At 31.4% G+C, this 21004-nt stretch overlaps 1 protein-coding gene across 2 annotated transcripts in view; it reads left to right on the top strand.

The window, feature by feature from the left end:
• Positions 1–21004, top strand: part of LOC134712452 (E3 ubiquitin-protein ligase HECTD1-like) — a 39195-nt gene that overhangs the window by 5803 nt on the left and 12388 nt on the right. Inside the window, exons 4-26 of one of the 2 annotated variants that reach the window (XM_063573988.1) lie at positions 4530–4849; positions 5138–5349; positions 5577–5653; positions 6290–6388; positions 6779–6902; positions 7264–7534; positions 8063–8204; positions 9050–9226; positions 9681–10085; positions 10391–10555; positions 11495–11632; positions 12303–12449; positions 12875–12963; positions 13405–13419; positions 14808–14916; positions 16280–16414; positions 16867–17009; positions 17488–17631; positions 18386–18466; positions 18770–18868; positions 19114–19277; positions 19596–19772; positions 20330–20514. In XM_063573988.1, the coding sequence (XP_063430058.1) occupies positions 4530–4849; positions 5138–5349; positions 5577–5653; positions 6290–6388; positions 6779–6902; positions 7264–7534; positions 8063–8204; positions 9050–9226; positions 9681–10085; positions 10391–10555; positions 11495–11632; positions 12303–12449; positions 12875–12963; positions 13405–13419; positions 14808–14916; positions 16280–16414; positions 16867–17009; positions 17488–17631; positions 18386–18466; positions 18770–18868; positions 19114–19277; positions 19596–19772; positions 20330–20514 (3618 nt within the window). The remainder of the gene's footprint in view (positions 1–4529; positions 4850–5137; positions 5350–5576; positions 5654–6289; positions 6389–6778; positions 6903–7263; positions 7535–8062; positions 8205–9049; positions 9227–9680; positions 10086–10390; positions 10556–11494; positions 11633–12302; positions 12450–12874; positions 12964–13404; positions 13420–14807; positions 14917–16279; positions 16415–16866; positions 17010–17487; positions 17632–18385; positions 18467–18769; positions 18869–19113; positions 19278–19595; positions 19773–20329; positions 20515–21004) is intronic. The other variant, XM_063573989.1, reaches the window with a different exon arrangement.

Here is a 21004-nt window from a genome sequence, read left to right on the forward strand (position 1 = left end):
GTCCATACTTGCCCCAACCGTTCAGGGTTCAACCTCTGCGGTTGTATAAAGCTACGCCCTGCGGAGCATCTGGTTAAAACATCATTTTGTTTCATTTTGCAGGGAGATTATGTGAACCAAATTTTATAAAACTAAATAGTTTTTTATACGACCGCAAAATTTTTCAAATTTTTCGTCGTATATTGCTATCACTTGGCGTCGTCGTCGTCCGAATACTTTTAGTTTTCGCACTCTAACTTTAGTAAAAGTGAATAGAAATCTTTGAAATTTTAACACAAGGTTTATGACCACAAAATGAAGGTTGGTATTGATTTTGGGAGTTTGGTCCCAACATTTTAGGAATAAGGGGCCAAAAAGGGCCCAAATAAGCATTTTCTTGGTTTTCGCACTATAACTTTAGTTTAAGTTAAAAGAAATCTATGAAATTTTGACACAAGGTTTATGACCACAAAAGAAAGGTTGGGATTGATTTTGGGAGTTTTGGTTTCATTAGGTTATGAATTAGGCGCCAAAAAAGGGCCCAAAAAAGCATTATTCTTGGTTTTTATACGACCGCAAATTTTGAAAAAATTTTCGTCGTATATTGCTATCACGTTGGCGTCGTCGTCGTCGTCGTCGTCGTCGTCGTCGTCGTCGTCCGAATACTTTTAGTTTTCGCACTCTAACTTTAGTAAAAGTGAATAGAAAACTATGAAATTTTAACACAAGGTTTATGACCATAAAAGGAAGGCTGGTATTGATTTTGGGAGTTTTGGTTCCAACATTTTAGGAATTAGGGGCCAAAAAGGGCCCAAATAAGCATTTTCTTGGTTTTCGCACTATAACTTTAGTTTAAGTTAATAGAAATCTATGAAATTTTGACACAAGGTTTATGACCACAAAAGAAAGGTTGGGATTGATTTTGGGAGTTTTGGTTTCAACAGTTTAGGAATTAGGGGCCAAAAAAGGGCCCAAATAAGCATTATTCTTGGTTTTCGCACAATAACTTTAGTTAAAGTGAATAGAAATCAATGAAATTTAAACACAATGTTTATGACCACAAAAGGAAGGTTGGTATTGATTTTGGGAGTTTCTGTCCCAACAGTTTAGGAATTAGGGGCCAAAAAGGGACCCAAATAAGCATTTTTCTTGGTTTTCGAACCATAGCGTTAGTATAAGTAAATAGAAATCTATGAAATTTAAACATAAGGTTTATGACTATAAAAGGAAGGTTGGTATTGATTTTGGGAGTTTTGGTCCCAACAGTTAAGGAAAAAGGGGCCCAAAGGGTCCAAAATTAAACTTTGTTTGATTTCATCAAAATTGAATAATTGGGGTTCTTTAATATGCCGAATCTAACTGTGGATGTAGATTCTTAATTTTTGGTCCCGTTTTCAAATTGGTCTACATTAAGGTCCAAAGGGTCCAAAATTAAACTTAGTTTGATTTTAACAAAAATTGAAACCTTGGGGTTCTTTGATATGCTGAATCTAAAAATGTACTTAGATTTTTGATTATTGGCCCAGTTTTCAAGTTGGCCCAAATCGAGGTCCAAAATTAAACATTGTTTGATTTCATCAAAAATTGAATAATTGGGGTTCTTTGATATGCCAAATCTAACTGTGTATGTAGATTCTTAATTTTTGGCCCAGTTTTAAAATTGGTCTAAATTAAAGTGCAAAGGGTCCAAAATTAAACTAAGTTTGATTTTAACAAAAATTAAATTCTTGGGCCTCTTTGATATGCTGAATCTAAACATGTACTTAGATTTTTGATTATGGGCCCAGTTTTCAAGTTGGTCCAAATCAGGATCTAAAATTATTATATTAAGTATTGTGCAATAGCAAGTCATTTCAATTGCACAGTATTGTGCAATGGCAAGAAATATCTAATTTCACAATATTGTGAAATAGCAATTTTTTTTTTAATTAAGAGTTATCTTTCTTTGTCCAGTATAGTAAGAAAGAAATATCTGCAAGAATTTTTTTTAATTGGAGTTATCTTTCTTTGTCCAGAATCAACTTAAATCTTTGTTATATACAATATACAATGTATATTCACTTTTTACTACCAACTGGTAAATTTAAATAATCTTTACCATTCAGTGATAACAAGCAGTTTTTTTTACATCTTAATATTTTATGATGTATTTAAATGAGTAGTAATTGTTGCAAACTCCATTAGAATATTTTTATTGAAATTAGTTTTGGAATAAGGGAAAGGGGGATGTGAATAAAAAATTGGGTTCAATTTTTCTCATTTGAAATTTCATAAATAAAAAGGAAATTTCTTCAAACATTTTTTTGAGAGGATTAATATTCAACAGCATAGTGAATTGCTCTAAGAGAAAACAAAAATTTTAAGTTCATTTGAATACATTCATTCTGTGTCAGAAACCTATGCTGTGTCAACTATTTAATCACAATCCAAATTTAGAGTGGAATCCAGCTTGAATGTTGTGTCCATACTTGCCCCAACCGTTCAGGGTTCAACCTCTGCGGTCGTATAAAGCTACGCCCTGCGGAGCATCTGGTTGTACAATAACTTTAGTTTAAGTAAATAGAAATCAATGAAATTTAAACACAATGTTTATGACCACAAAAGGAAGGTTGGTATTGATTTTGGGAGTTTAAGTCCCAACAGTTTAGGAATTAGGGGCCAAAAAGGGACCCAAATAAGCATTTTTCTTGGTTTTCGCACCATAACGTTAGTATAAGTGAATAGAAATCTATGAAATTTAAACACAAGGTTTATGACCATAAAGGGAAGGTTGGTATTGATTTTGGGAGTTTTGGTCCCAACAGAATAAGGGGCCCAAAGGGTCCAAAATTAAACTTTGTTTGATTTCATCAAAATTGAATAATTGGGGTTCTTTGATATGCCGAATCTAACTGTGTATGTAGATTCGTAACTTTTGGTCCCGTTTTCAAATTGGTCTACATTAAGGTTCAAAGGGTCCAAAATTAAACTTAGTTTGATTTTGACAAAAAATGAATGGGTTGGGTTCTTTGATATGCTGAATCTAAAAATGTACTTAGATTTTTGATTATGGGCCCAGTTTTCAAGTTGGTCCAAATCAGGATTTAAAATTATTATATTAAGTATTGTGCAATAGCAAGTCTTTTCAATTGCACAGTATTGCACAATGTCAAGAAATATCTAATTGCACAATATTGTGAAATAGCAATTTTTTTTTTAATTAGAGTTATCTTTCTTTGTCCAGAATAGTAAGCAAGAAATATCTAATTGCACAATATTGTGCAATAGCAAGAATATTTTTTAATTGGAGTTATCTTTCTTTGTCCAGAATCAACTTAAATCTTTGTTATATACAATATACAATGTATATTCACTTTTTACTACCAACTGATAAATTAAAATAATCTTTAACATTCAGTGATAACAAGTAGTTTTTTTACATCTTAATATTTTATGATGTATTTAAATGAGTAGTTATTGTTGCAAACTCCATTAGAAATTTTAATTGAGATTAGTTTTGGAATAAGGGAAAGGGGGATGTGATTAAAAAAATTGGGTTAAATTTTTCTCAATTGAAATTTCATAAATAAAAAGAAAATTTCTTCAAACAGTTTTTTGAGAGGATTAATATTCAACAGCATAGTGAATTGCTCTAAGAGAAAATAAAAATTTTAAGTTCATTAGAACACATTCATTCTGTGTCAGAAACCTATGCTGTGTCAACTATTTAATCACAATCCAAATTTAGAGCTGAATCCAGCTTGAATGTTGTGTCCATACTTGCCCCAACCGTTCAGGGTTCAACCTCTGCAGTCGTATAAAGCTACGCCCTGCGGAGCATCTGGTTCTCAATTCATAACCATTTGATTAATATGAGTTATTTCTGAATAGTTTTTTTTTAGGATACTTACAAAATACAGAAATTACAAATTATTTAACAAAAAACAATTTGTGTTTATCTTTAAAAACAAAAATGTTATTGCTTTCTTTTGAAAAGGGAAATTCGACCACAAATCCAAATTATGAGCAAATATACAAAATTTCGACTCATTTTACTCAAAAAGTAGCACATGAAGGTTTATTTTTTATTACTCATTTGATTTGATCAGGCAAAAAATAGCCTATATGGAAATTTTCATAAAACTAAATACGGGATCAAAACTTTATTGTATGCCCTTAAAGTATCTAAGACGATTCAGAGCTTGACAATAAAAGGATAACTTGTTCTTATATTTTCATGTTTCACATGTCATAATGAATTGAATGATGTATTTGGTGAGGCCTCCAGTCTTATACATGTTATAATTATAGATAGATCCCTTTATATTATATAATGTTCAAATATCTTTTAAAAAAATAAAAAATAGTTCAGCTACATACCAAACTACTCAATTATAATCTGAAAATGAGTAAATACATTTTTCATGGTTACATGACAATGTTTATCAACATGATCATAATATAGAAAAGGTGTGAGTTTGCTTGCTTATAAGTACATAATAACATTGATGAAGTAGGAAAGACAGACCAAGTTAACATCTTTGATTAATAACATTTGTATGTTTAAACAGGTAGCAGATGGAGCCTTAAGATGTTTTGCATCTTTAGCTGATAGATTTACCCGTAAAGGAGTAGATCCTGTTCCTTTAGCTCAGCATGGACTTATAGATGAACTTTTACAAAGATTACAGAGAGCTGGTGAAACCAGTCATAATGTTTCCTTGGCAAGCACGCCAGGGGCAAAAACTCCAGAATCAAAGTCTAGTCCTAGTATATCAACTGTCATAAGTTTATTGTCAACCTTATGTCGGGGTTCACCGGGTATAACCCATGACCTTTTGAGGTCAGATCTTCCTGATGCTATTGAAAGTGGACTGAAAGGAGATGAAAGGTAATTTTATTTTTAAAGATTTATATATCACATTTTCATGTTCATGTACAAATGTGGTAAATTCATCGAGGCTGACAATTTTATATACTGATTATCTAAAGTAATATATATATTAATTTTCTTAATTGATAGCATGATAATTGTAGAGCAGGCATGGCATATCAGCTTGGTTTAGTTGTCAATTTATTTGGAACAATGATGCAGTTAGACTATTTTGATTGACACCATTATTTGACTACAGAAAGAAATTTTAAATGTTGTGTTTTCAGTACATATTTTTTTCTTCAGATGTTGCCTAGACACGATGCGTTTAGTTGACCTTTTACTGGTCCTGTTATTTGAAGGAAGGAAAGCTCTCCCTAAAACTGGTGTGTCCAGTATAAGTAGTAGGATCTCTAGTTTACGTAGAATGGACAGCTCTGGAGAAAGATCTCATCGTCAGCTAATTGATTGTATTAGGAGTAAAGATACAGATGCCCTCATTGATGCAGTAGATAATGGTAAATTGATTCTATGAAAAATTAATGTTTGTTAAGAATTCTTTTCTTTAGAAGCAAGTTAGAATTAAAAACGTAATGATATTCTTTACTAAATATATTTAAACTGAGAATCTAAGTCCTATTACAATAAGAACATAACATTGAAATATTGAATCGAGAGGGAAATATAAACAAGTTCACCTATGTGTCATGTTTAAAAATTTAATTTGCTATTGTTTCTTAACCAGGATTTGAAGTAAATTTTATGGATGATGTTGGGCAGACTTTACTTAATTGGGCATCTGCATTCGGAACTCAGGAAATGGTGAGTAGATTATCTCAAAATATTTATCAAGAATTGCCTGCTCTTAGTAATTTGTCTAGAATAATGTGTGAAAAAAAATCCTATAAAAGATTCTCATTTGAATCCTATTGGATAAAAAACTACCGCTAATAACAATGGCTTTGATTTGTCAATTTTTTAAGTTTCCTTCAGAATAACAAGGAAAATGTTTGACCCTTATTTTGTGTAATGGAATGGTAAACATGAACGCTTTGAGGGGACATATTTTTCAATGAAAATCCAGGAAAAAAACTAATATTTATCTCTGGAATTGCATGGGTGATTTTAAACAAACATTGCAAAAAAATAAATGAAAAGTCTCCTTATTAATGTTTTTCATTTGGTGCCATTAAGATTTAAAAAAAAAAGCCTATTGTTCAATTTTTATTTCTGGTTGGCCATTTTTCTCTGAGAAAACTAAAACTCAAAGGCAAAGATGACTTGGCACTTTAGTATAGTTGGGGAAAATGGAGTCAAAATGTTGCCAAATTTCCTTTAAGCAGTATCCCCATATGAGAAATCTTTTGAAAATACTGCTTAAAAATCTTATTTACATAGCAAATTTTAAATATTTTCTTTATTTAATTTGACTGTACAGTATTTTTGTGGTTTTAACAGGTTGAGTTTCTGTGTGAGAGGGGAGCAGATGTCAACAGAGGATTGAGATCATCATCTCTCCATTATGCTGCTTGTTTTGGAAGACCACAGATTGTTAAGGTAGGTGAACAATGTTTAACAGTATGAATTTTGAGAATGGAAATGGGGAATGTATCAAAGAGACAACAACCTGACCATAGAAAAAAACAACAGCAGAAGGTCACCAACAGGTCTTCAATGTAATGAGAAATTCCTGTAAACCTAATACAAAAATCCTGTAACAGTCAAATTGAAAACTGACGATTGTTTATCAAACAAATACTTGATTTGTCAATCATGCTTGAAATAACTAGAGTGGAATATAGTTTGACAAATTCCAAATCATTGCAGCTATTGTCATTCATTTATAAAGGAAGTATTGGGAAGTTCATTATCATTTTCAATATTAATTTTAAAGTTAAATGATAAAATGTATAGCAGACATTTTAGTTATCTGTATTTCTCATTTAGACATTGCTTAGATATGGTGCTAATCCAGAACTTAGGGATGAAGATGGTAAAACTCCTTTAGATAAAGCTAGAGAAAGAGGAGATGAAGGTCACAGAGAGGTCATACAGATACTCCAGTCTCCTGGTAAGTTGAAATCACATATAGATAGCCTTTTAAGATTAAGATTACAAAAATATTTTACAAGTCCTTTCTTTAGTTTCCTGTAAAATTGAAAATCACAGAGAGGGTATACCTTTTGTTCATCATAGACAAAATTGTAAAGAAAACATTTACCATAGAAAGGAAAAATTTCATATGTTATTTTGAATTTCAAGATCACAAATATTTTTCAGATTCTCTAGTCTGCTAACACTTCTGCTGTACAACTTTTCCATTTAAATGCATGTGTTAAAAGCTTATTTAGTATTACCTGTTTGTTCATGTTTTGAAAATCTTCATTGATGTTATAATTGATGCACAATTGAACAACCTTTTTGTTAATCAGGAGATTGGATGTCTGCAGCCACCAGTAGAGAGCCACCAACTACAACAGTGACAACAACTGCTACAGTAGTTCCCCCATCCCCTACAACAACCCCTCCAGAGGTCCCTCCTGTGCCAGAGGTAGTGAGGGAGAAAAAGGAAGATTCTACAATAGAGGAGAAGGAAGAATCTAATGAACCTAAAGGAGACCCTGAAGTAGCCCCTATATATCTCAAACAATTATTACCTGTATTTACCAATGTCTTTCAAAGTACTATGTTGCCTTCAGTTAGGTAAGATTCTTTAATTATATGTATATAGCTTTAATGGGCATAATCAAACTTAAAATGCTATGCATGTTTTGTTTTGTAAATTGTTAGCTCACATGTATAGGTTCTTATATTTATGGATTCAATTTCCTTTTATAATAAGTCAAATAAAATGTCAACAGAAGTCAACTTCTAGATGGAAGTATGATGTCACTGAAAGACCCTTAAAACCAAGTAAACAAAAGTATCAACTAGTTGCCAAAAAATGCAGCTTGTTGATCATCAGGTTGATGAGTGACTGAATCAATTTTTAAAACTGACTTTCAATTCTTGAAAAGTAATAACTACAGGTATCTAATAACCATATCCTTATAAGTTTAGGATCCTTTAGAAACAGTTGAAATATATTTACAATAATCTCAAAGGAAGTAATAGCTTCATAATCTAAAATTTAAAAAAAAATTGTGAGAGTGAATCTATTTGAGGTTAAACGGTGTCTCTGATTTTCTCATAATATAAACTGCATTGATATTGATAAAACTTTTCTTTTAGAAAATCCTGTTTATCATTGTTGAAAAAGATGATACATTACGTCACCAACACATTGATATGTGAACTGTCTAATCCCGAGGTGAATGTTGTTAACTTTGCTGCTGCCCTCACTGAAGTCATGACTAATGTCCTGGATCATGAGGTAATAATATAGTTTGAAGGAAATTAAATTTAAGATTTTTTTAAATTACCAGTACCAAGCTTATCCTAGGAAAAGAAATATGTTCATAACAAAGATTAAGTTAAGCTTATCTAGACTTATGAATGTACAAACATGATTTAAATTTTCTTTTTGATATTTTAATATATGCTATGCCCTCAATTAGTTTGTCTGTTCTCAATATAGCTGTAAATATTATTTGCCAATCTGAAAATAGATGAAAAGACTCTTAATACATGGTACCTCATTTGAGAGGAAGTCGTTCATGACTGTACAAATAAATCCGAAAATATTTCTTTGAAAATAGAAATTCAATGTGGTCTTCAATGGGAGAGATGGCTCAAATCAAGTTCTATTGTATGGAATGAATTGTTTTCCAATTTCTATGAGAATAATATTATACAAAAGATTATGGAATTAGTAATTAGTACAAAAACAATAAATTGCTATATTTTATCTCAGCATAAGACATTCAAAAAATAAACCAAACATTTAAAATAGTAGATAAAGATTTAGTATGTTGTAAATTTGATCATATTGTAATCAAGGGAAGTGAAGTACAATGTACCTTAATATTTATTTTAAAAATCCAAAATTACTTAAGGTCTGTAGTTACAAAATACTGGATACTTCACCATTAAACTGCATAAAACATTTTAGGTGTAAACAGACACTGAGTTCAGATGATTTTCAGATATATTTTTTACTTGCACTCATGTTTATTTTGCCATGGCCAGTCAATGATTAATTCAACAGGTATATAACACATTACCTTTCATATAAGATCAAATATTTGATTGACATTGAAATAAGATTTATTTTGCCAGGATGAGGATGAGAACCACCAGATAGTACTGAACATCATACAAGACATGATGAAGAAAGGCCAGGAATCTCAAGATGTCTTTCTAGAACATTTTGGTAGACTGGGACTATTTGGTAGGGTCCAGTGCATAGCTGGTCCTATGGAAGAACAGGAAGGAGCCATAGCCATGGAAGAAAAGGTATATTTGTTTTACTAATTAAAACTTCATGTTCTTTTATAGATTAGTCCTATTGCAACCAAATGAAACTTTTCCACAGAGTAATCTTCTATTGGTCAATCTATTAAACTTTTGTCAGTTTTACTGTCTCATTGAATAAATACAACTATATAGCTATTGTTCTCTGTGTAGTTTATACACATGGACATTTCAATTTCTTCTACAATAAATCTATCTCTCATTGATTAATTTACCAGAGTAATAAGATATCTTCTAAAAACATGAAAATGCATATGCATGTTATTTATTTTATCAATAATATTTTTGTAATCAGAAGTATAAAGAATATACAAGGCTATTGGAAAATACATCTGCCAACATACACCACTTAAGTATTCCAATGAAGCTTTTATCTATTTAGAAATTAGCTTCCCACCTGGTTTCTTTTGCTGCAACTATTTAAACTATATTGCAGGTTGAGGAAGATGGCTCTTTAGAAGATGCTACAGAGATTGTACAGGGTAGACCCTACCATTGGAGAGACTGGTGTATTGTACGTGGACGTGATTGTCTATATCTCTGGAGTGATGCTGCAGCACTAGAGCTGTCTAATGGTAGTAATGGATGGTTTAGATTTATATTAGATAGTAAATTAGCTACAATGTATTCCAGTGGGAGCCCTGAAGGAGGGTCAGACAGTTCAGAAAACAGAGGGGAGTTCTTGGAAAAATTACAGCGTGCTCGTAGCTTGATCAAGAGTGGAACTGTCAGCCAACCTTTATTATCTCATCTTGGTTCACCTAGACTGGTCATTGGGAATTGGTCTTTGTCTTGTAAGAAAGAAGGAGAGTTACATATACATAATGCAGATGGTCAGCAGGTTAATATGATTATAAATTATAGAATTGTGTAATTGGATGAATATTGTTACTTCTTAGATGATTGAGTGAGGAATGGGATTTTTGTCTGAAAGATATTTTTTTGGGCTGAAATATGGTAAGTTAATGATTTAATGATTCTTTCCCAGTGATCACTATTGTATTATAGATGAAATTGCTGACATTAATGTTAGATATCTTTGTTCTCAAATTCCAGGTTAGAAACAAAATAACAGATAAAACGGATATGATTCTAACTATAAATTGTAGAGAAGAAGTTTTATTTACATTTTTTCTAAAATTTCAGTCCACCATTCTAAAGGAAGATGTACCAGGGTTTATATTTGAGTCAAATCGTGGTACAAAACACTCATTTACAGCAGAGACCTCCCTGGGAGCAGAGTTCTCGACAGGATGGGGAGGAAAGAAGAGTAAGAAATTTAAATCAAAGACAGAAGAAATAAAAACAAAGGTAATTACTATAAACACAACATGTGTACTGTCATCTTGCATTGTCTCGTTATTTTATTTCAATCTATATCATCAGAAACAACTTATCTGAGTCCCACTAAACTTGCATACATTTACTACACTCCTGCATATGTTGTTTTAGTTTTTGATCTGACTTGTAATTGTGGTTTCACTACCAAAACATGGACCATTTATGTTGATATCAATTTGTTAGTGTGTCTGTTGATCTAAGTTTCCTATCATTTTGAAAATTCAGACTGAATTCCATCAAACATGCAAAATGTAGACGTGCAAGTAGTGCACTTTATGCCTGTACCAAGTCAGGAATTTGACAGTTGTTGTCCATTCCTTTTTAGCTCACCTGGCACGAAGGAGTTATTGCCCTTTAAAGACTTTTTTCACAATTTGTTCATCATGTTGACTTACTTTAAAAAATCTTCTCCTTTGAAACTGCTGTATCAATTTCAGCCAAACTTAGGCTAAATGAGTTTCAGAGTATCTAGTATGAGTTTTATATTTTATTTCCTTGTATGTCAAGAAACATAGCTCCTATGGCTAAAATAGAACATAGGAGAAAATGATTGATTTTTTTTTTGCTTTTGAAGAAAATAGGATGCTTCAAAGAACATTTAAATAAATTGTAAAGCCAAAATAATCATTGATGAGAGATTTAACCAAAAAAATTAAGGTGAGCAATTCAGGCTCTTAAAAGCCTATAGTTGATGTGTATTGTCATTTGATTTTGCCATGTGATTATGGACTTCCCTATTTGATTTTGCCATGTGATTATGGACTTCCCTATTTGATTTTCCTCTGAGTTCAGTATTTTTGTGTTTTACTTTTTAATCATTTTAAATTCGATTTTAAGTCTTCAAACTTATTCTGGAATTAGAGGATAAAGCTTTCAACATAAGTTTATAATAAATTTTGCATGTTTCAGGTGAAGAATCAAGCTCGAGATATTTATGAGCAATATTTCAGAGCAGCTGAAGCCACGCCAAGAGGTGTGGTAGCCAAGATAAGAGTCATTGTACAACAGCTAGAGGCAGCTTGTGCCAAACAAATTAGTCAAGTAAAGGTTAGTTTCTATAACAGGTAAAAACTAGTTCAACTTGCATAATATAATCACAAGTGATATAAATCTTTTATTTTACTTCAAAAATGATTGACACTTATCATTATTGTTCAATAGACCACTTTCGTGTTCATCTGTCACCAGAAAAAACTTGTCAAGTATACGCGCCTTTATCATCGTCATTTGTGCGTTTAGGGGCGTCGTCACTTCCCTTCCAATGTTGAGCGAGTGGTTGGAAAACTATAATTCTATATTGTATGTATTATTCGGCAAATTGAATTCTCAAAATTGACAATCAACACTACTGTCATTAGGGAATTGTCAGTAAGTACCTAAAGAGCAACCATTATTTCTAGTTTATCCTGCACAAAGACGATCACTAAGACGCTTGATGAATGTAAATAGTGCAGGGATACAGGCGAGCCCCTCTATCTGGTAAATGACGTCATAAAGGCGTGTATAATTGACGAGTTTTTGCCGGTGACGGATGAACTCGAAAGTGGTCTATTGATAGTATTTTAAATAGTTATAAGTTTACTTGATCTTCATACTTCACTTATAAAAATGCCTGAACTGCTGTATTGTAAACACTATTTTAAATGCTATCCATTGATGCTAACCTTAACTATTTATTCAATTGCTTGATGGTAAAGATATGTTGCTCTACTTTCAGTCCCCTGATGGTGAAGTAGCATGGAGAGATGACATGAAGGCCTCTTTTGAATCACTGGTAGATTTACTGAAAGAAGAACACACTGTATCATCATATGAGCTACATTCTAGTGGCCTTGTCCAAACACTTCTTAATATACTTAGTAATGTAAGTACCTCTTTCTCTTTGTCATACTTTAGAATTGTTTTAATGGTGACTTTTGATTCATTCGTATCAACAATATTTTTCATGGATTTCAGTCACCAATGCATGAACATTTAACTTGAAATTAGGAAAGAAATGACCTTTAAACTTAATTTCCATGAAAAAATGCATTCAAATTATGAATGACTGTTTATATGACCAGAAAGGGGCATTGACGAAACCGTTCATTTATTCTCTACAACATTGGACAACTGGTCCAAATCCTAAGGATTGATAATGCAAAGTAATTATATAATGAAAAGACTAAAGTGTTCAAACCCTTCTTGTTAAAGAATCGCTCTAAATGTTCCAATTGGTGTTTTTTTCCAGAAATGCACCTCTAAAGCAGGTTAACTTTTATTTAATTTCACATGTTATTTTTTACTCAGAATGTAGAGGATTCTGACAGTAAAGAGAGTAAGAAGAGGACAAAAGAAAGAATCAATATATTTAGGACAATCTTCCAGGATCAAGGAGAGTAAGTTGTATTTGTTTTGATAAGATATGCTTAATATACACCAATTATGTTAAATGTGATAATGGTTGGCTTGATAATTTTTTCAGATAATTCTGTTCATATTATCACAGATATTGTGACGAAATATTTTTTTTCAATTTAAAGATATTTTATATTAGTTTGAAGTATTGAAATCAAGAAACTAGTAGCATGGTAAAATGTTTTCAATTATTTTATCAGCCTAAGGTTTTTAACATTTCAATTAAAAATTGGTTCTTATATCTTTGTTTGAAAAAAAAACATGTACAATTATGAATATAAACATTGTACAAATATAAGTCAAACAAAAGCTTTATGGTAACGGAAACCTTTGCATGATTAGTTTACTTACTCACAGTTGTAGTATTTCTGTAAAGATATAGAATTGGTTTAAATACTTATAGTCTTATTTTATAATTGAAGCTTATCAGAAGAAGGGTGAGCACTTCAGCTTATTCTACTTCTTTATTTATGCTACTTACATTTTTGCTTGTATCATATTATACATAAGCTTATTTCCATTTGAATATGCATAGCAACTAGGGAAAATAATCCTGGTAAATCAGATATGATATTTGCAATTTAGATAATTTTAAATTACTTTCTTTCTTTAAGGGTGTTATTTGAATAGAAACTTCTAGAGCTTTTCAATGTCAGGTTACAACCCTTTAGTTATTCTATTTTGTTTTTTATGCCCCACCTACGATAGTCCGTCTGTCCCGCTTCAGGTTAAAGTTTTTGGTCAAGGTAGTTTTTGATAAAGTTGAAGTCCAATCAACTTGAAACTTAGTATACATGTTCCCTTTGATAAGATCATTCTAATTTTAATGCCAAATTAGAGAATTTGTTCCAATTTCACGGTCCACTAAACATAGAAAATGATAGTGTGAGTGGGGCATCTGTGTACTGTGGAGACATTCTTGTTTATAATGGTAATTTAAAATCAGTTAAATAAAAGGATATAAGAAAAAAATTCATTATATAGTATATATTTTGAGTAAAGTGATTTGTGGAATATTTCTTTTTAAATGTTGTTATTAGCATTTGCTGAAAAAATGTAACTGTATATTTCATTTATCTGTACAACTTTTCATGTTCATATAAATTTATATATATTTTAAGAAGGTATTTATTGATTTAAAAATGTAATCAATGAAACTGAAAATATCTACTTTGACTTAATTACTTGGCTTTCCTTTCCTTGCCACTCTTTTGCATAAACTTTTGAAATTTATTTTACAGTTTCTTAAAAATTCATGTCATGATTAACATTTATCCACATGTTATTTGCTAAGCAAAGATGTAACTACATGTTTAAGTTTTCTGGATAACTTTTACCTAGTGTTCAATTCTTATGAACAACTGAGTCCAGTTTTACATCTGTTATCATAGCTTATGTACAGTAGCAGTGGGTAAGGCAGTTTATTTTGTAATATAATAGAACGGTTTCTGATATGTATCTTAGGGTCTCAAATGACATTAACCCATCTTTCTTTCAATTGCTTACACATCATTTTCATTCAAGTAGTAAAAACAAATCTCATTTATATAATTGTCATGTTGGTGTTAGATATAACCAGATATAAGAATATGTTATTGATATGTTTTCTTATTCACAAAAATTAAATGTAAGCAAAAAAGACAACTCAAAGAAAGCACACATTTATATTTCACAGTTCTTAAAATTTGTACTGTACTTTACAAGACGATTAAGGAGCTGAACTGACTGACTTGAGTAATGCATAATTAACATAAACAAAGATCTAATATAATGATGCATTAGCATCAACATGAGCTTTTAACAAAACTGTTCTATATTGTTACAGGTTAACTCCAGCTATAGCACTTGTAAGAAAGCTGATATCAGTCCTAGAATCTATAGAAAAATTACCTGTGTACAGTTATGATTTACCTGGTTCAGGTTATGGACTACAGGTATGTAAATTACCTGTGTATAGTTATGATTTACCTGGTTCAGGTTATGGACTACTGGTAGGTTATTACCTGTGTATAGTTATGATTTACCTGGTTCAGGTTATGGACTACTGGTATGTAAATTACCTGTGTATAGTTGTGATTTACCTGGTTCAGGTTATGGACTACTGGTATGTAAATTACCTGTGTATAGTTATGATTTACCTGGTTCAGGTTATGGACTACAGGTATGTAAATTACCTGTGTATAGTTATGATTTACCTGGTTCAGGTTATGGACTACTGGTAGGTTATTACCTGTGTATAGTTATGATTTATCTGGTTCAGGTTATGGACTACTGGTATGTAAATTACCTGTGTATAGTTGTGATTTACCTGGTTCAGGTTATGGACTACTGGTATGTAAATTACCTGTGTATAGTTATGATTTACCTGGTCCAGGTATTAGACTAGAGGTATGTTTAATTTCTTCTGTCAAGTTATATTCTAATTGAAGATAGAATACCTGAGGTTAGTTATAATACATATAAATTATCCACATAAAATACCTGGTTTCTAAGTTGTGATTCACAAAGATCAAGTTTGGCTTTATAGGCAGTTAAATATATGTGTCTATTTATGACTGACAGGTTTAAGATAGTATTAACTATGGTATATACTTGTTGAGGGAATCCAATGAAAGTTCTGTTCAAAACCTGCTTGAAAGTCATACTTGTACACATTTCAATAATTTATTATATCTCAATCGAATCATTTATGAAAATTTTCACATTGTTCTCAGAAACTATGATTCAGATTTCCTTGAAATTTTGTTTCATCATCCATGTGAGCTTGCTATACTTCACATGTATTGCTCTTCAACTTCCTATTAACCAAACACTTTATCATAACCAGCACTTCCTATTAACCAAATACTTTATCATAACCAGCACTTCCTATTAACCAAACACTTTATCATAACCAGCACTTCCTATTAACCAAATACTTTATCATAACCAGCACTTCCTATTAACCAAATACTTTATCATAACCAGCACTTCCTATTAACCAAATACTTTATCATAACCAGCACTTCCTATTAACCAAATACTTTATCATAACCAGCACTTCCTATTAACCAAATACTTTATCATAACCAGCACTTCCTATTAACCAAATACTTTATCATAACCAGCACTTCCTATTAACCAAATACTTTATCATAACCAGCACTTCCTATTAACCAAATACTTTATCATTACCAGCATTAGCTTCAACTTTTTTTCATGTTGTCAGAGCTGCTAAAAAAACTTGTGAAATCATTGTGTTATGTACTATCTAATAAGATAGCTGCTGTGAAATTTAAGAATTTATTTCAATTGTAGATCCTAACAAGGAGAATCAGATTCCGATTAGAAAGGTCATCAGGTGACACTACTTTGCTAGATAGAAGTGGTTGTAACCTGAAGATGGAGCCACTTACAAATGTAGCATCACTAGAAAGATATTTACTGAAAATGGTGGGTTTAACTAGTATATATATTATGCCTACTTGTTCTCCATCATGAAAATAATTGGAAAATATTGAGGAAAATATGATATCTTCCTTAACAGTAAATATTTCATTTAAGTTTTCCACCCGACTATAATGGCTGAATATTCAATACTTTGAATTCCTTATTATTCGTGACTTCTTCAGGTATATATGGACCATAATTTTAAATGAAATATTAATTTTCTTTGCTCTTGTATGCAGACTTTGGCAAAAACAACCACATAAACACAATTTCTCCTTTATCTGCAAGAAAATGAATTAAGTTTCTCATAACTGGAAATGTAAGTGAAGAAAGATTCTGAAATGTATAACTATATAAAAAACTCAAGTTCAATAGCTGTAACGTTAGAATTCATATTTATATATATTCAAATTATCTATATATTTCTATGAATTTAAATGGCTTGTTTTTGACAGGTTGCCAAACAGTGGTATGATTATGACAGACAAACATTTACGTTTGTGAAGAAGTTAAAGGAAGCTGTATCATCCATTAACTTTACCTACCAGGGGGACTTTGATGAACATGGATTAATGTATTGGATTGGTTCTAATTCAAAGTAAGTAATGTAGTATATCAATACATGGTCTTTGCCTAAGCTATTTTCAGAAATGAATTTTATTTTCAATGTTTTGTTTCAACTATATGTTCTTTACACAACTATAATTGGAACTTATATAGCATTTATACGACTCAAATTTCAATTTTATAATGCCATCTTTGTTCCTACAATAACATAGAGAATAGCTATTTAGTCTTGAGTATTTTAGAGGTGACTGTCTGGCTTAATGTCTGTTGTCTTGTGCAAATGTTTGAAAATTGCATGTAAACATTGTAAAATTAAAGAAATTAAAGAATGCAAATCATTATTTTTTTTAGATTTTGAAATATTGTCAACATTGAAAGAATTCTAGAAATTTAGTTAAACATTGTTATTCTCCCACATTATTATGCAGATTACTAAAACTCAAGTTGTTATTTTTATGACAAATATATATAACAGTGATTTAACAAATATTTTGTTTTTCTTTTTTCAGAACAGCCTATGAGTGGGTAAATCCAGCACATTATGGCTTGGTTGTAGTAACATCATCAGAAGGAAGAAACCTCCCATATGGTAAACTGGAGGACATTCTGAGCAGGGATACTGCTGCTCTCAACTGCCATACTAATGATGACAAGTAAGTTACTATCAATATACCTACTTTACATCAGAGAAAAAACAGAGCTGGGGTGGTGTTGTTGTCAAATGTTGTGCAATATTGATAAGTAGGCGGCTCTTTCTGTCTTTTGTTTCATATTTTGTAATCACAAGGGCTTTTATAGATTTAATTTGCTGTATGGGTGTTGCTGATGGCTAAAGGCTGTACAGTGACGTCACCTATAGTTGTTTCATTGGCAAAAATAACACATCTCCTTATTTTTATAATTTTTATGCCCCACCTACGATAGTAGAGATGCCCCACCTAGGATAGTAGAGGGGCATTATGTTTCCTGGTCTGTGCTTCCGTCCGTTGTTCGTCCGTCTTTCGTTCATCCGTCTGTTACACTTCAGGTTAAAGTTTTTGGTCAAGGTAGTTTTTGATGAAGTTGAAGTCCAATCAACTTGAAACTTAGTATACATGTTCCCTTTGATAAGATCATTCTAATTTTAATGCCAAATTAGAGAATTTATTCCAATTTCACGGTCCAGTAAACATAGAAAATGATAGTGTAAGTGGGGAATCTGTGTACCGTGGACACATTCTTGTTGAAAATATTATCTGATGTTACATGTTATCAAAGTATATTCTGTTTTAATTTTATTCTAAAATTACTCTTTTTATTATCAAGTTTTATTTAGATTCTTGATTGAAATGACAACTTTTTACATAAACTATGGATAACTTATAATTGATATTTGTATGATAAGTATAAATACATACTATTTTGTAGGAAAGCCTGGTTTGCAATAGACTTGGGAGTATGGTTAATTCCCTCCATGTATACCATCAGACATGCAAGAGGATATGGCAGGTATAAGTGAATTACTATTGCATAGTTTAATATATTCAATATTTTGTATAGTAAATGTATAGTTTGAGAAGTGAAAACGGATGAATATAAAACCTATATCTAGAACATCTTTAAAGCTCTTTAAATTATTGTCTGGTCTGAACCAATAATTGTTCAAGCTTCTTCAAAGTTTAACTGTCGAAAAATTTATAAAGATTTTGTACTGAAAATAAAGGCAGTAGAATTGTATTTTTACCAGGGTTACTTTCAAGTCAGCCTATCATGATTTATGTGTGAATCAAAGATTATTTTATAAAATTTCAGATCTGCACTGCGAAACTGGGAGTTACAAGTGTCAAAAGATGGTACCACCTGGTTAACATTACGGAAACACAAAGATGATAATACTCTCAATGAACCAGGGTTAGTATTAGTTAAGTTAAGATGTCTAAAGCTTCTCCAGAAATATACAGGAAATTCAACAATGGATCTTCGTTTGATTGTTGAAAAGAGTTGAAACCTTTGCAGTATCAAATTGGAAAAAATAACCCCCATAGAAAAACTACTTTTCTGTGTGAGAAGAGAATGCAATAGTCTCTGTAGACCGGTTAAAATATATTATTAATGGAAAATTTTGCATGTTAAATTAAATGCTGTGTTTATTGCAGGTCAACAGCCTCCTTTGCCTTGACTGCTTCAGATGATGAACCTCAGGGATGGAGACATATCAGGATACAACAGACTGGCAAGAATGCTAGTGGACAAACCCATTATTTATCATTGTCTGGCTTTGAAATCTATGGAACTGTTACTGGTGTATGTGATGATTTAGGTAAGTAAAAGGTTCAAAAGGAAATCATTAATGTTTAGGTCACTAACACATCTCTGCTTAAAACGTGTGTAGCAGTCCAGCTACTTATGAGAACTACTGGAGTCAATAGGTCAGAGGTCAAGATCAGTGCATTGAAGGAAAGAAGGGAGATTATTGTCTGTCTGCACTTTAAATTTTAAAAATTATTCTTAAACAAAGGATTTGTGGACTTACATGACCCAGATGCTTTATTTGGTCTTTGTTTTATTAAGGTGATTCTTGGTATTTAAATTTCAAACAAAAATAGATTGTCATGTTTTGTATGTATGTTATTTACAGGCAAGGCTGCTAAAGAAGCTGAGGCTAACATGAGAAGATTGAGAAGAATTATAAGGACCCAGACATTGAGACAGATGGTTCCTGGGGCCAGAGTTGTTCGTGGCATGGACTGGAAATGGAGGGATCAGGATGGTAATCCTTCAGGGGAAGGCACTATCACCAGTGAATTAAGAAATGGTAAGTCCCATGCCTGTTTACTGATATATATTTTTCTGTAATATAAAAACACAAAAGGCACATGAATTAAATGAAAAGTGTGAAGTTTTAATAAGTAATAGTAAAAAATATGACAGTTATATATCTCAGTTGACATACAATTATATTATTTAGAAAAATAAAAGTGCATCCATTAATATTCATGGGACACCAGTTTTTGTGGTTTTTCGTTTATGTACAATGCAGTGCAAATTTTTATATACACTTGTATGCAGACTCGGACAAAACCATGAAAATACAATGTCTCCATTAAAATAAATGAATCCACAGTACATCTGAATTCTGGGGGATAAAAACATTGGTGTAGAAAATAATTCTTTCAGAAATTTAAATATTTGATTATTTATCAAGATAATATCAAAATAATATTAGTAACAAGTACACAATTACCATGACATGAATATGTAACGTAACAATCTCTAGTCCTTCATAAGTATTCTGTCTCTTTTAAGTCCAAATATTGATGCACACATTGTAAGCTGATATGGTTATAAACAAGTGATTTTAATATTTATCAGGATGGATTGATGTAACATGGGATGCTGGAGGAACGAACTCTTACAGAATGGGAGCTGAAGGAAAATATGACCTTCAACTTTCACCTAACCATGACCCACAGAATCTCAGACCTGTACCTGTCAGACAGGACAAAGGAAGTCTTAAAGTGAAAACACATGGTGTGTCAGTTTCTGATAAAATTAAGGTTAATAATTATTAGTATTTATCTTCAGTAGCATCTGTTCTCAGGCTCTGCCTTTCACTTATATTTTATTCTCTCCATTTAGCAAACAAATGGAGATTTTTTTCCCCATCAAATTCGACTTCTAAACTTTTATTGATGTTTCCTCATTTTCCATTGGCAGGTACTTCAAAACAGGAGAATCAACTAAAACATTATATTATTAACTTAAAAACAGATCATTACACTATAGGATACTACATACATACTTACAAAATTCATATTTTTAGATTTACTTTATTCACATTTATTATCCGAAATTATTTTCTTATGTGAAATTTTTATTTTGCAGATGTGCACATTGTAAGAATATTATAATATAACAATGAAATAACAACAACCAGAAATTAAAAGAGTTGTTCTTAATAATGATCCACTTAATATTCAATTTGGTATTTCCATATAAATTAAAATTAGGTTAATTGAAATACATCAATATAAAAAAGAAGATGTG

This window comes from Mytilus trossulus, chromosome 3 (assembly GCF_036588685.1).
Source record: "Mytilus trossulus isolate FHL-02 chromosome 3, PNRI_Mtr1.1.1.hap1, whole genome shotgun sequence".
Lineage (NCBI taxonomy): Eukaryota > Metazoa > Mollusca > Bivalvia > Mytilida > Mytilidae > Mytilus > Mytilus trossulus.